The following is a 14607-nucleotide window of genomic DNA, read 5'->3' on the forward strand; positions in this document are numbered from 1 at the left end:
GCGTGAGAGGGGAAATGGAGGCTTATTGCCAAAAGGGAATTGGGCATTTAAGGCGAGAAGAAAGCAGAGGCACATGTTGAGATGGGGACAAGGATAGTGACAGGGTTAAAGTCAAGTTATAAGGAGAGTATGTATGACAACTTTCAATGAAGTGGTAAGTTATAAGCACTGGGCTTTTGACAGTGATCACCACCGTGATGTCTACAAGGGGGAGTGTAGAGGATGAGGGTGGACATCATTAAGGTGTAATATCAAGGTTCAGGACAAGGACAACACTTCGAGGCAAAATTCAATGTGGTAGCTCTCCACGTTGGCTTGGGAGAGAGCAGTATGGTTTGAAATGGATTATCAGAGTAGCACAAGGTAAAAGCAAACATGGAAGCTCTGATAGTACATGGTGACCAGGTGGATCTTGGGAATGATGATATTCACCTTTAGCTGTTTTCCCTGCTATCACTTGCAATTCATTAGACACTAATTGTAACTGGTAAATGGCTGGGACAATGCCCAGGATGAGCTGAATCTGTGTCAGTTTAAGGGACAAAAATGATGGATCCATGCTGCTGGGCAGTAGGGCATTGAAGGGGCAAATGCATAAAGCATGCAATTTCAAAATGCAGCTATATTTAATTTGAAATTATTTCATCATCCATTTCAAATGCATTCAGAGTGAATGGATATAAGGTCAAAATGCTGGCCAAAGATGATTTGCAGCATGCTACTGGTACTTGGAAGTCATTGATGGCATCTCAATGACCCTAGCTTGTGAAACTCTAAAGGGTGCCTTGGGGGTTAGGAATGAATACTTCATCATCTTTCATGTAAATAATGTCATGAACTCAAGAATTCAATAATAAGTTTCATGGTTGCTGTGGCTCTGGCATGGAAAATGGTTCAGAGTGCAGCAGGGAGTTCCTTTTTAATGTGCAGTGTTGATCATTCAGCCAACACTGCACCTTTACTAAGTTGATGCACATGCTGAAGCTGAATGCATATGGAGACTTGGCCCTTATTATTAGAGCATTGCAAGTCTCACTGTAGGGAATAATGCATTGATATTGTACTGATGAATTGTCGCCCCCATTCGCAGAATATGCCACCACTGTTTGTTCTCATATAAGAACTTGTTCTACTTCTTACGTTCCCAACAGAGATCATTGCCAGCAAGAGTCATGCGCCAGCTGCTGGTGGAATGTTTGTCATTGTGGCTGCCTTTCTAAGAAAGTGAAAGTGAATGCAGCAGAATCATTCCAAAGGCAAGTCTAGGAGTGGCAGAAGACTGCTGCAGGACACAAGGAGCAGTGAATTCAGGCAGGGGTAGTAGTGGCAGGTTCCCTCAAGATGTATTGGGTCTACTGGAGGACCAAAGCTTTGCTCCTGATTCCCATTTCCTGGTGATGATCAGAGTGCAGTGTTGACACAACCTTATTTACAGAGAAGTGTGATGCCATCACCGTGGGTTCAATTCCCATCACTGGCTTGAGGTTACCATTAAGGACTCTCCTCAACCTCTTCCCTTTGCCTGAGGTCTACTGGTCCTCAGGTTAAATCACCGCCAGTCACTTCTCTGAAATGAGAGTAGCCCCTATGGTCTGGTAAGAATATGGTGACACAACAGGTTGGATGGATAGTTTGCAATACAAAGTAATGCCAACAACCTGAGTTCAATTTCTGTACTGGCTGAGATGGAATGACTCTCTTTCTCAAACTCTCTCAAGTTAAACCACCATCAATTTTCTGTCTCTCTCTCTCTTGTGAGAGAGAGAGAGAGAGAGAGAGAAAGCAGCTACGGTCAGACAATGACAACTTTACCTTTACCTTTGCCTAAATGAAAGTTCATCTTTGGAGTTGTCTGATTGCTGGCCTGTGTATGGTACTCCCAAGATCAGATGGGTGGTCTACAGTGGCAGTAGGGACAGTGTGGCAGTGACCTAGAGAGGGTGTTTAGATGGCTTGTGGCTAAGGACAAGTAAACTGTGTGAATTCATGGTTATACAGCTACGTGGGTGAGAGAATGAGATTGTATGTGCAAGGGAATGTCAGTCATGTCAGCTATGTGCTATGAGCCGCATGGGTTTTTGCCTGCTATGCCATTATATTGCCAGTAAGGGCCAATGCTGGTGTGCCAATGCTTGCCTTTTAAGGATGGTGTAGGCACCAAAGATTATGGTTTTTCAGTGGATGTCCGGTGACTGTCAAATTGTTCCAGAAGTAGTGGATATTAGGACAGATCTAGAATAGGGCGAGAGGGGCACCAGGTGGTTACGATAAGTAGTAAATGAGGTACATTTAGTAAGATATAATGAGAGATCTTACAGCAAAAAAACTTTCCATGAACTCAACAAAATTGACAATTTAATAAAATAAGATTAACTCAATATCTTTAACATAACTGAATCTCTAGAGTGTCATTATTAGGATTCATGATTCTACATTTTGATGAGTTAAAATTATGTTGTATGCTCTCATTCTTTAAATAAGTATCTGTGGATTTGGATTCTTATGGAAAAAACAAAATATATTTCAGATCTCTTCATTTCATAACAAATTATATTACTGCAACACTACCCTTTCTCAATTAAGGGTACATATCTGAAAAAATGACCTTCCCAGTGTCATGCGATAAAGTAGTAGCTATAAACTCAATAAAGTGTAATGACTGGCATGTATAGTCTTTGTACATTGACTGTGCTGTTATTGTTGGTTGACACTCAGTCTGATGACATTTTTAGTCCTGTTTCTGCCGTGGTCTATATGTGACAGAACAGGCAGATTCTTGTCCTCCATATCTCTGGGCACATGGGGAAGATATCATGCAAGATAGCAGAGCTTGCCATGCAAGGTTCGCTTATTTTTTGATTCTTCTCTTCATTAGTAAGGAATTTGGACTCAAAACATGATGCAGCTTGACAGACAAGTTGTTGCCATTTTGAATGATTGGTTATAAGCTCCTCCCAGTCATTAATGTCAATGTCTCAAGAACAGCTTTCATAATGTATTTGTACCATTTTCAGTATACTCCAATTGGGATAAAAACATTTTTGCAGTTGTCGCACCGCCTAGTCCATCATTGTTGATTTTGCAGGAGTTTTGCCTGAATCCCAATAGTACTGGCTTCCAGAAGAATATTAGGGTTTGATTGTGGTCCTGTTGAATCTGGAGCTCCTGGTAAATCTCCCTTGCACTTTTGCACATTGCTGATACACAGTTCAATACAGAAGACTGGTGATGATAGTTACAGTACAGGAGTGACATGATGGCAACAGTCTGTACACGAGGACTTTTGTTGACACGTGAAAGTCTTTATTGTCAAACACTCACTGCCATAGTTTATAGAAGATTGAACTGGCACAACTGGTCTGATGTTGAATTTCTTCATCAGAAATTACCTTTTGAGAAAGATAGTTGCCATGAAATGGAAAGTGCCCAATGTATTCCAGAGTCTGTACTCAACAGATATGGAAGTAGAATACTTGACTGACCAGGTCTGTGTTGATTTTGCAGCATTCAAGGGAAGACCAAGTCTCTTGTATGCAAAATTGAAGCAATTCAGAGTGGATTGCAAATTTGGTGAAGATTTGGTACAAACTACAGGACAACAGCACTGCAGTCATCCATGTACTGTAGATCATGAATGTCTATGGTTGTCAGTTAAGTTTTAGCACAGAAGAAACTAAATTTTAAAGTTTCTATCTCAATGGTAATTACACCTGAAAGCAGTTTGGCTTTGATAAGGTGAATAATCAGACTCATATAAATTGTAAATAGTAGAGAAGCTTTCACACAGCTTTGTCTGAGACCAGTCCAAAATTTGCAGGTGTCTGTTTCAAATCTCCAACTCTAGGCAGTTAGAGTCTTATCAGCATGATGTAGTTGCAAGTTTGTGATGAGGTTTCATAAACATCCAAATCTCAGAAGCATCACCAACACAGCCTTACAGTTTGCTGAATCAGGTTAATGGACACAATGAAGAGTTTCTGATATTGTTCAGATCATCTTCCTTGGACTTGCCTGACAACAAAACCATGTCAGAGATTCTTCTAGAAGGTCTGAAGTCACACTGTCTCTGGTAGGATTTTCTCAGTCACGTTAAGGAGACAATTCTGACACTATACCTGTTCTCTATGACAAACAAAAGCATATCCTCTGTAAGAATATTCTGTTCTGCTAAACATAGCTGGACAAAGCACTCTGAGCTATAGGGTTTTAAATTTCTATGAGGCACAACTTGGCTGTGTTGGATTGGGAACTTGTTTAAAAGGCATGACTACATATAAGCAATGAACAGAATCAGAATTGAAAATGGAATAAAGAAATAGCAGAGAAGCTAAATCATTTCTTTGCATATGTTTTCACTGAAAACGATCCAAAAAATTTCCAGAATTAGAAATCCAAGTGACTGGAGAAAATGAGGAATTGAAGAGAATTAGTGAAAAGGTGGTACTGGAGAGTAAAATGGACTGAAAGCTGATGCGTCCTGGGCCCTGATGGTCTCCATCCCAAAGTGTTGGAGGAAGTGGTGTAGAGATTGTTGATGCACTGGAAATAATCTCCCAAAATTCCAGAGACTTTGGAATGATTTCTTCAGATTGGAAGCTTGAAAATGTCACCTACCGTTTAAGAAATGAGCAAAAGAGAAACCAGGGAACTACAGAGGAACGTCAATTATTTGAATTTCGGATTATCTGGAGAAGATCACAAGGTCCCGATAGAAACATTACATAAAAGAGGTGTTTCCAACACTGATCACGTCTTTTGTTTACAATGATTAAAAATGAACTCAGCTGACTGAAATCTGCAGAGACCAGTCCTGGACATCGATGGGAGCACAGGCACCATCTCCAAATGACTGACCTCCCGCCCTGCCTCTCTCTCCCCACTTTCCTTGGAATTCTACACAAGGGTGTATCCTAAACCCCTCGCCCCTCCACTTTCCTCAGATAATCTCTCCAACATTGTCCTATACAGGGCAAAGGTGGAACTTCTTGAAAAGTTGCAGTAAAAAGTTGTGTGTGTGTGTGTGTGTGTGTGTGTACGCGCACTATTTTGAGACACCCCCCAAAGGCAGCAACAGTCTTCCTGTTGGTGTCCAGACCAGCTGCCCGGACGGGAACAGTGGACAGAGGCAGGTGATGAGGGGAGCAGTCGGTGGGGGGAGGGGTGCTCACGCGCGGTGTGTTGCTGCCTCCTCTTCTGAACAGGAGCGGAGTTAGCAAGTGCTCACTGTGTGAATCCCGTTGAACTGATCAGAGGGTTGGGGGGAAAGCTTCAGCAATGCTGCAGCAGGTCCCTTACACACAAGTGTGTGTCTGTTCAGAAACAAACCTTGAGACAGAGAGGGAGAAGACAGGCAGACCGAGGAAAAAGGAAACTTCAGAAAACTCCGAGCTGAAGAGGAGAGGCATTGAATCAATTAATCGAACAATCAGTTGTCTGAATGAAATACTGCCTGCCCATCTCGTTCAGGTAATTGAGGTTCTTCTGTACTTACTTAGGTTCGAGCACTTTCACTATTACCGATCATAAAGGACATGATAAATGGACACTTGGTAAAAATTATCTGATTGGACCCAGTCAGCATAGAATTGCAAATAGGAAATCATGTTTCACAAATGTGTGAATCTTACTTATAAATTTAATAAAGGGAGCTTGAAGGATTTAGCATATTTGGATTTTCAGAAAACCTTTGATAAGGCCTACCACAGGAAGTTGGTTAGCAAAATTAAAGCACAGGGCACAGAACGTCCTGTACTTGCATGTATTGAGGATTGGCTAACAAACAGAAAACAGTGAATAGGAAAAAAAAGGGTCGTTCTTTCATTGGTAGATTGTTACACGTCATTTGGGTAGTATTTTGGAAATCAAGCCCTGCTATTCCCACGTCATCACAGAAGTTAAAGATTTTAAGAAGTAAGTAGAATTCCCTAAGTTATTTGTCTTTTAGACCCTAACAAGAATTGCTACTTATACATAAATAGATTCTATCCATAGATAAGCAATTATGAACTATCAGTGTATAACTCTATTACTTAAAACTCACCTTCTACACGCGCTTGCATTCAGACAGACACAAAGGAGTTATATGTGGAGAGAAATACTGAAAGTGCATTGGAGTGGTCGCAATTGACAGAGTTTTCTGAGATGAACCTTCTGCTGATCCAAACACTGCTTCTTGGTTGTTGTTCTTCAGATACTTTCTCTTATTTGAGGGAGGCACAGTGTCACTGGTTCACACTCATTAGGACCCTTCAGTTATTTCTTAATAGTCACAACTTACAGCACCTAAAAATAGAAATTAACTAGCTATCTTCAGACTTGTAATTTCTTTTTAACTGCAAAGCAAATACAGCTTCTTCCCCTCCAGACATTTAGTGGCTTCTGCCCCAAACATTCCCACGCCCAAGCTGTTCAGCTACCTGCGTGCCAATCACATATTTGTTGGCCGGCAGGAGGCGTCTGTCATTAATTCCCGGGTCTCTATTTCACAGATTAATCAGCTCCTTGTTGCCGGCCAAATATCCAATTGTGCATAGCCCCCTGGCTCCAGCTCATCTGTAACTAGGCTTTTCCCAGTTCGAGAACAAGACTTGCAATGAGTGACAGGTAACTTGCTTTTAAAAAAGCACAGCAATCCTTCAACAATCCTTAGCTTTAAAATCAGTCCTTTCCCTATTTCCGTTTAACGCAAAAACACAGAAAAATAAAAGATGGTCTTTTTAAGACTATGACTACTGAGGTACTGGAAGTATCAGTATTCTTGGCCCTGGCTGTTTAAATTTGGTTCTCACAAAGTCGTTGATATATATTGTAATGTTTCTATAATTACAGTTAATGCAAATCTAAAAAGTAATGTGTATTGTGTGGAAAGTGCAGATGGAAAAATATGAAGGTATCCACTTTAGTATTTCTTAAATGGTGAGAGGTTGGAAATTGTAGATGTGCAAAGGGATGTTGGTGTTCTTGTCAGTAAGTCGCTGAAGGCTAACATGCAGGTACAGTAATCGATTAGGAAGGCTAAGGAACGAAAGCCCCTTTAACAAGAGGATTTGAGAATGGGTGTAATGAGGTCTTCTACAGGAGCTTGGTTTGACTGTACCTGGAGTACTGTGTGCAATTTTGGTGTCCTTTGTAAAGATTATTTCCAAAGAGGAAGTGTAACCAAGGTTCACCACACTTGTTCCTGGATGGTAGGACTGTCCTATTGAAAAAAGGATTGAGCAAACTGGGCTTGTTGTTCTCTGATGGTTTGAAGAATGAGTGCTGATCTCATTGAAACCTAAAAAAAAAACTTAAAGATAGAGTGGATGCAGGCAAAATGTTTTTCCTGGTTGAGGAGTCTAGAACTAGGGTACTTAATTTAAAATATAGCGGGTGCCACTGAGGACTGAGTTAAGGAGAAATTCTTGAGAGGGTGGTGAATCTTTGAAATTCTCTCTCTCTCTCTCTCTCTGAGAGCTATGGAAACTTAGTCTTTGAGTAGACTTAAAGTAGAATTTGATATTATCAATTGTGTGAAGGATCATGTAGATAGTGTGGGTAAAAGATATTGAAGTGTTCATTCTGCCGTGATCATGTTGAATGGCAGAGCAGACTTGATGGGATGAATGGCCTATTCTTGATTCCTTGTTACTGTATGTCTGAACAATGTTTCTGTCACTGACAGTAGTGGTGATTGAAATAGTTTCAGATGGATACAGGGCGTCACACAAAAGATTTCATAAAGATTTTGCATTTGTATTAAAGACAAAGTTGCATTTCTGTAACATCTTTCATGACCTTAGGCTGTCCTAAAGTGCTTTAGAACCAATGAAGCCCTTTACCCAAATTGTGTTAATATAAATATATATATAATTTTGCATTATGTATATGTAAGTTGAATGCCAATATTGTAGAATTGAGAGACTTGAGTATTTTGCTCACAGTCTTTTTCGTAAATTGTCCTTTATTTATTCTTCTTCAACCAGTTGCATCTCAACTGTCTTCATGGATTCTTGCCATGGAATGTTCTTTGAATACAATTAAATGTTGCCAACCATGCTTGGAGTTACTGGTTCCCAGGGAGCTATATCCATAATTGTCTGATTTTTACAAGAACAAAGTGTACCCTGGGAGGGAGGGCTTTAATACTTTGTGTGCAGTTGCATTCATATGTTGAATTGAATTTTTGTAACTTTTTGCTGCATGTTTCTGGGAACGGATCTAAAGTAGGTTAGCCCTTTGAACTTGTCTAAGTCTCTACAGACAATGAAGACATTGTAAAGAACTTCAGCATTTTTTTATTTAATAAAAGTGAGGTCAAAAGTTTTGCAATATTCTTGCTTTTAGACTATATCTGAATTGAAACGAATGAAGGTGGATGTTATAATCCTCAAATGTGATGTACATTTAAGTCTTTGCAGCAAGAGCAACAACTAATAATTATATAGTGCCTTTATTTTAATAAAAGTTTCCACAGTGTTATGCAAGCGTATTATGGAAAATTTGATACTGAACTACATAAGCCGATATCAGGACAGATAACTAGAAGTTTTGATAGAGAGCTAGGTTTTAAGGAGTACCTTAAAGGAAGTTAGAAAGGCAGAGACACTCAGGGAGAGAATTCCAGAACTTGGGAACTAGGCAGTTGAACACACAGACACCAGTGGTGGGGTTAATAAAATGTAGGTTGCTCAAGAGACTAGAGTTTGAAGAGACAGATATGTCAGAGAGTTGTAGGGCTGGAAGAGATTGCAGAGGTAAGGAGTGGTGAGGTTATGGAGAGATTTTCATACAAACAAACACATTAAGAGCAGGGGAAGGCTACTCCTGTAACATCTGGCAGGAGTGTTCACACTAAACATGCAGCATGAGCAGAAAGCAATAGAGCATGTGAGAGTCGTAGGGAAGTAGTCCGCAGCAAAGTTCATAGGGACACCAGTCAATTGAGGGGGCCCAGCAGGGTTATTCAAGGGCTGCCACCCATACCAGCTCAAGGAATGTATGTTTGTTGCAGACCATTCAATTATATTTTAAATACTAACCATTGCCTGTCTACCATCATAATTTCCTTTCTTCATGTTCAAGGCCCTAGATTCAGAAAGAACTAATGTAATGTAAAATTCTGTCATATTAAGGTCACTATTTACCAAAAGATTATTACAGCAAGATTATTAATTAGCCCTTTATAAGTGAACAATGCTAAATACAAAGGAGCCCAATTCATAGTTGGCTTTTCAGTGTATTACTCCAAAAATGAATCTCATACACACAGCAGGAATTCTTCCCCCAAAACATCGTTGGTGATTTGGTTAACTAAGTCCATGTGTAAACTGAAGGCAGCCATTATTACTTTATTATGCACATGCATCTGATTTCCAAAGTTATACTGTGCACAATATTACTTCAATAATTTGCTGGCTAATAAATAACTTCAACCGGTAATTACAACCTATTTCAGTTTCTTAGCCCCACCAAAACAGATTTTACAGCTTGATTCTTTGATCTAAGAACCTTTCTTGGGATAAAGCAATGATAAGCAAGAAAACAATGCTTTAAAACTTCCCAACAGCATTAGCACACCTTGCTGCAAAGATGTTAGCTACGGGCCTGCTGAGATGCTCATATTCTAGAACATTCCTATTTCCACTTCCGCCACTTTATATGAGCTTCATTTTCACCACTATACTAGCTCACCGCTTTATCCCAGCTCCAATTGTCAATGCTTTATCTCAACTCCACTCTCACTTTATTCCAGTTTTACGCTCATTACTTTATACCAATTCCACTTACTGCTTATATCCTAGCTGCAACCTCACCACTTTATCCCAGCTGCACTCTCACCATTTTTACCCCTCCTGATTGGGTGTATTAAATATAACCAGATTTAGAAAGGTAGAAAAAATAAGCAGTTAAAACAATGTAACCATTATCCAGGTTATTTACGTCTGTTTTCATTTTTATAAGTAAGTTTTTTTTTTAATTAGTGATCGCTGCCAGAAGGGACTTTGGGTCGTTTCATTCATCAAATATTCAAGAACTTCTTGGAGCTGCAAAGGTTTGATATTTACATGTTTTTGGCAGTGGAAATAGTCTTTTTTTAATTTCATACCTTAGTTACTAATGCACAGACAGGATAATATTTGCTCTAAACATCTGGGTTTTTTTTCTGTTCCAACAGCCATTTTGGAGAATATAAAATAGTGATAGGATAGGTGTTTGCGATTTTTGAGAAGATTTGTAGCTCAGGTTGAGATTCGTGTTGTAAGTTTGTTCACTGAGTTGGTAGGTTTGTTCTCAGACATTTCATCACTAGGCTAGGTAACATCATCAGTGAGCCTTCAATGAAGCGCTGGTGTTCTGTCCCACTTGCTATTTATTTACCACCCACTTGGTCTGTTGTGGTGGGTGATATCATTTCTGGTTCTTTTCCTCAGAGGTTGATAAATGGGGTCCAAATCTATGTGTTTATTGATGGAGTTCCAGTTGGAATGCCAGGCCTGTAGGAATTCCACTGTGTGTCTCTGTTTAGCCTGTCCTAGGATGGGTGTGTTGTCTCAGTCGAAGGTGATGTCCTTCTTCGTCTATGTGGAAGAATACTTGTGATAGTTGGTCATGTCTTTTGGTGGCTAGTTGGTGCTTGTGTACCCTGGTGGCTAGTTTCCTGCCTGTCTGTCCAATGTAGTGTTTGTTGCAGTCCTTGCAGGGTATTTAGTGTCTGACATTGGTTCTGCTGGTTGTTGATACCGGGTCCTTTAGGTTCATAAGTAGCTGTTTCAGTGTGTTGATAGGTTTGTGGGTTACCATGATGCCAAGGGGTCCAAGTAGTGTGGTCGTATCTCTGAGATATCTTGGATGTATGGTAGTGTGTCTGGGGAAGTTGTGTATTCTAGTTTGGGTTTGTTGTTTAAGAATCGGCAGACTGTGCTTATCGGGTATCCGTTGTTCTTGAATATGCTATATAGGTATTTTTCTTCAGCTGTTCGTAGTTCCTGGATGCTTCAATGTATCGTGGCCCATTTAAATAATGTTCTGATACAGCTCTGTTTGTGGGTGTTGGGATGATTGCTCCTGTGTGGCTTTGTGTTGCTTCCATGTAAATGCTTGTCTGCAGTTCTCCATTGATTGTTTGTTCCACGGTGACATCTAGGAAGGGGAGTCTATTGTTGTTCTCTTCCTCCTTGGTGAAATTTATGCCGGTGAGGATGATGTTATTGATATTGTAGATTTCCTCTAATTTGTTCCACAAAGGTGTCATAGCGGGCCCAAAGCTTGAGTTGGATCGTGGAGAGGACTGTTCGTTCCAGTCTCTCCATAACTACCATAACCCTTGACATCATGGTAGCCCATAAACCTACTGACACACTGAAACAGCTACCAACACACCGAACCTCACAACATATCCATCCTAGGACAGGCTAAACAAAGGCATGCACAGGAATTCCTAGAGGCCTGGCATTCAAACCGGAACTCCATCAATATCCATATTGATTTGGACCCCATTTACCAACCTCTGAGGAAAAGAACCAGAAATGATATCACCCACTATAACAGACCAAGACACATAAATAACAAGCAGGACAGAACACTAGCACTTCGTCGAAGGCTCACTGATGATGTTACCTAATATGGTGATGAAACATCTGAGAATACACCTACCAGCTCAGTGAGCAAACTTACAACTTGAATAAGAGTTTGTTTCAGCATTTAGAAAAGAGTTATAGACTCATAGCATTGTACAGTACAGAAGTGGACCTTTGTACTGCCAAAATATATTGCTACCTACATTAGTTTCACTTTTCAGCACTAGTCCCGTAGTTAACATGAAAATATTCTATGAGCTACTATCAATTTCATTGTTCCAATTTATGCGTAGGCAAAAATCACCTGTACAGATGGGACACCTGAACTCTTTTTAAGGTTGCTGATGCCAAGAATCAATTTCTTTGCAGGACCCGGGGATGCAGGTTTCTTCCTCCCCCGGCCTATTCTATTCTGTCTTTCAAGAGGGAGGGCAGAATGACAATAAATATGTTGCTATGTGTTAGGGTGAGGCCCCTGCAATAGTTGAACAACTGAAGGTATGTGGAAACAATTAAATCCTACTATCCCTTGGGCCACTCTCTGACTCACGTACTCAAAGACTTATGGTTCAAGAATCAGATAAATGAAGACACGTGGCAGTTAATTGTGATCTTGAATAAATATAAAACTCAAATTGAGGGTCATCTGATGACATGATAATGCATGCATTGGCAGGTGTTTGAGTGTGAAGTTAAGCTTTTGGATGGTAAGCATGAGTTTTGATTGACAGGGTCTAATGATGTGTGTTTGATTGGGGTATGATGCTTTGTAGAGCTTTGGACCAAAGATATCATGTAAAAATGTATTTACTGATATTGACCATTCTTGAATTTTGACTTTATTTATTTATTCATTCATGGGATGTGGATGTCACTGGCAAGGCCAGCATTCATTGCCCAGAAGGCAGTTAATAGTCAACCAACCAGTATAGGTAAGGATGGCAGATTTCCTTCCCTAAAGGTCATTAGTGTACCAGATGGGTTTTTCCCAACAATCAACAATGGATTCATTTGACTCTGAATTCCAGATTTTTTTTATTGAATTCAAATTCTGCCATCTGTCATAATGGGATTCAAAACCCAGGTCCCCAGATTCTTTATTTGGGTCTCTGGATTAACAGTCCAGTGATAGTGCCATTAGGCCATTGCCTCCCCTAATCTTCTTGCTATGATGTTGCAATGTCCAGATTTTTTTAGGACTGACGTCTTGGGCCACCAGTCCTTTTTTAGGAAAGCTCTTGAAGGCCTCCTAGCCACCCTGCAGAATCTTGGAGTTTCTTGTCCATTCTATCACTAAGATTTCTAATGCCATTCACGTCCATGGTATTCACTTTGTTTAGAATTGTAACAACTGTGTTCAGCAGCAGCCTTCTGCAATTTTCCTTTGGGAAGGACAGACTTCGTTTAGAACTTAAAGCTGAGTGCACCATATGCTATTAATGCAATCCTGCTTAATTTCCTGCTGAGCAGAGACAGCCAGAACTACGACTAACACACTGCCCTTTGCCACTATTGGATGTAAAATGTGACACTAACCTTTTGTGCTACCTCCCTACAGTAAAACCAGCGGGAGACAGGTTGCAAATCATGATTCCATTGCTGAAAAATAGGGCAAACAAACTTTTAGCCTGTAATTTATAGAATAAATAATCATGGGTCTGAGAACATGATGAGAGGAATCTAGCATTTTTCTTTCAAAATTGTATATTTAGTTCACAAGTGTTGTCAAATGGCTCTAGTAGATTGCAACAGACTTGCGGGTGGAGGTTTCTTTAGGTTGCTGAGATTACTTCCGCCTTTCCACCTTAGGTCTCTTGCTGCTGTTGCTCCAAGTTTATACATCTATCAGTTGCCAGGTTTTGCAATGTGCAGTACACTATGCAGATCGAGGACATCTTGGTAGTTTAGTCAGCATAATGCTTCCTGACTTATTCAGGCTCTGGAACCACTGTTTTACCATGCTTATTAAGTGTTAAAAATGCTTTTGGTGGAGATAGAGGCTTCACTAATGGTGCACAAAGGTGATCATTCAGATAACAAAAAGTATGCATCCTTCCTAAAGAGTCAACCTTTATCTTACCGCATGTTTGTAAACACTGCAGACTGTCTCAGGTGAAGGCATCAGATGTTGTTCAAGAATTTTGCATTCACTTGTATGACCTTGTGACAATATTTGGAGGAGCCAATGGTGGTCTGGGGTGGACAAAGTTAAAAATCACACAACGCCAGGTTGTCAACCACCTGATGAAGAAGCAGCACTTTGAAAGTTAATGCTTCCACATAAACCTGTTGGATTGTAACCTGGTGTTGTGTGAATTTTAACCTTGCGACAATAGCCACATATGAGTAAAAAGTAATCATATAATTACAGTAGAAACCTTTTTAAGATGGCTCTTCAGAGAAGTGCAAAGGTCATCAGTTACTTCCTGTCCTTGGCAAACCCTCCCACAATGGAATATTTTAAATGATTGGGCATGCTGATCCATGCTTTTCATAGAAAATTTAGTTTATGTGTAATTCTGACAACTAGTATATATAATTCACTGTGTAAATGCACTAATACATTAAATACAAAAGCTGAATCCATGATTAGAAGTAATTGAACAATTTTGAACTTCTGTTTTATTTAGACAGGAAATTATGTCCCTCCTTCATTGCCATTTGACCTACCTCAATTTTCGTATGAAAATGGAAAAATACCACCATTTGGTCAAGACATGAGGAAAAAGCATTTTCTTCTTGAGGAGGTAGGATTTATACACTACAGTCAAAAGACTGTATATCTTTTCCTTTTTTTTCTATTTGTCATTGTACTTTTAGCAATTTTGCTGAATGGACCAATGATTTTGTACATTATTGCTGTAAAAAAGACACGTTATTGTCAAGACTTTTCATTTTACACCCATCAGGATATTTTGCAAGATTATAAAAGCCGACATGTACACTGCGTGAGAGGAGAATGCTGCTAAGTTAATAAGTGGTCTCTAATTGTAGCGGTATTGCCGTTGGAAATTCACCCATTAACATTGGATTGGAGGGGGGATCTAAG

The 14607-nt window shown here is 39.9% G+C and overlaps 1 protein-coding gene across 7 annotated transcripts in view; it reads left to right on the forward strand.

The window, feature by feature from the left end:
- The window catches only part of LOC122548449 (probable L-cysteine desulfhydrase, chloroplastic), a 170259-nt gene that overhangs the window by 48640 nt on the left and 107012 nt on the right, over window positions 1-14607 (forward strand). For 6 of the 7 annotated variants that reach the window (XM_043687141.1, XM_043687136.1, XM_043687140.1 and 3 more), the window contains exons 2-3: window positions 9963-10033; window positions 14189-14305. In XM_043687141.1, coding sequence (XP_043543076.1) covers window positions 9963-10033; window positions 14189-14305 — 188 coding nt within the window. The remainder of the gene's footprint in view (window positions 1-9962; window positions 10034-14188; window positions 14306-14607) is intronic. The other variant, XM_043687143.1, reaches the window with a different exon arrangement.

Source organism: Chiloscyllium plagiosum, chromosome 3 (assembly GCF_004010195.1).
Source record: "Chiloscyllium plagiosum isolate BGI_BamShark_2017 chromosome 3, ASM401019v2, whole genome shotgun sequence".
In the NCBI taxonomy this organism is placed as follows: domain Eukaryota; kingdom Metazoa; phylum Chordata; class Chondrichthyes; order Orectolobiformes; family Hemiscylliidae; genus Chiloscyllium; species Chiloscyllium plagiosum.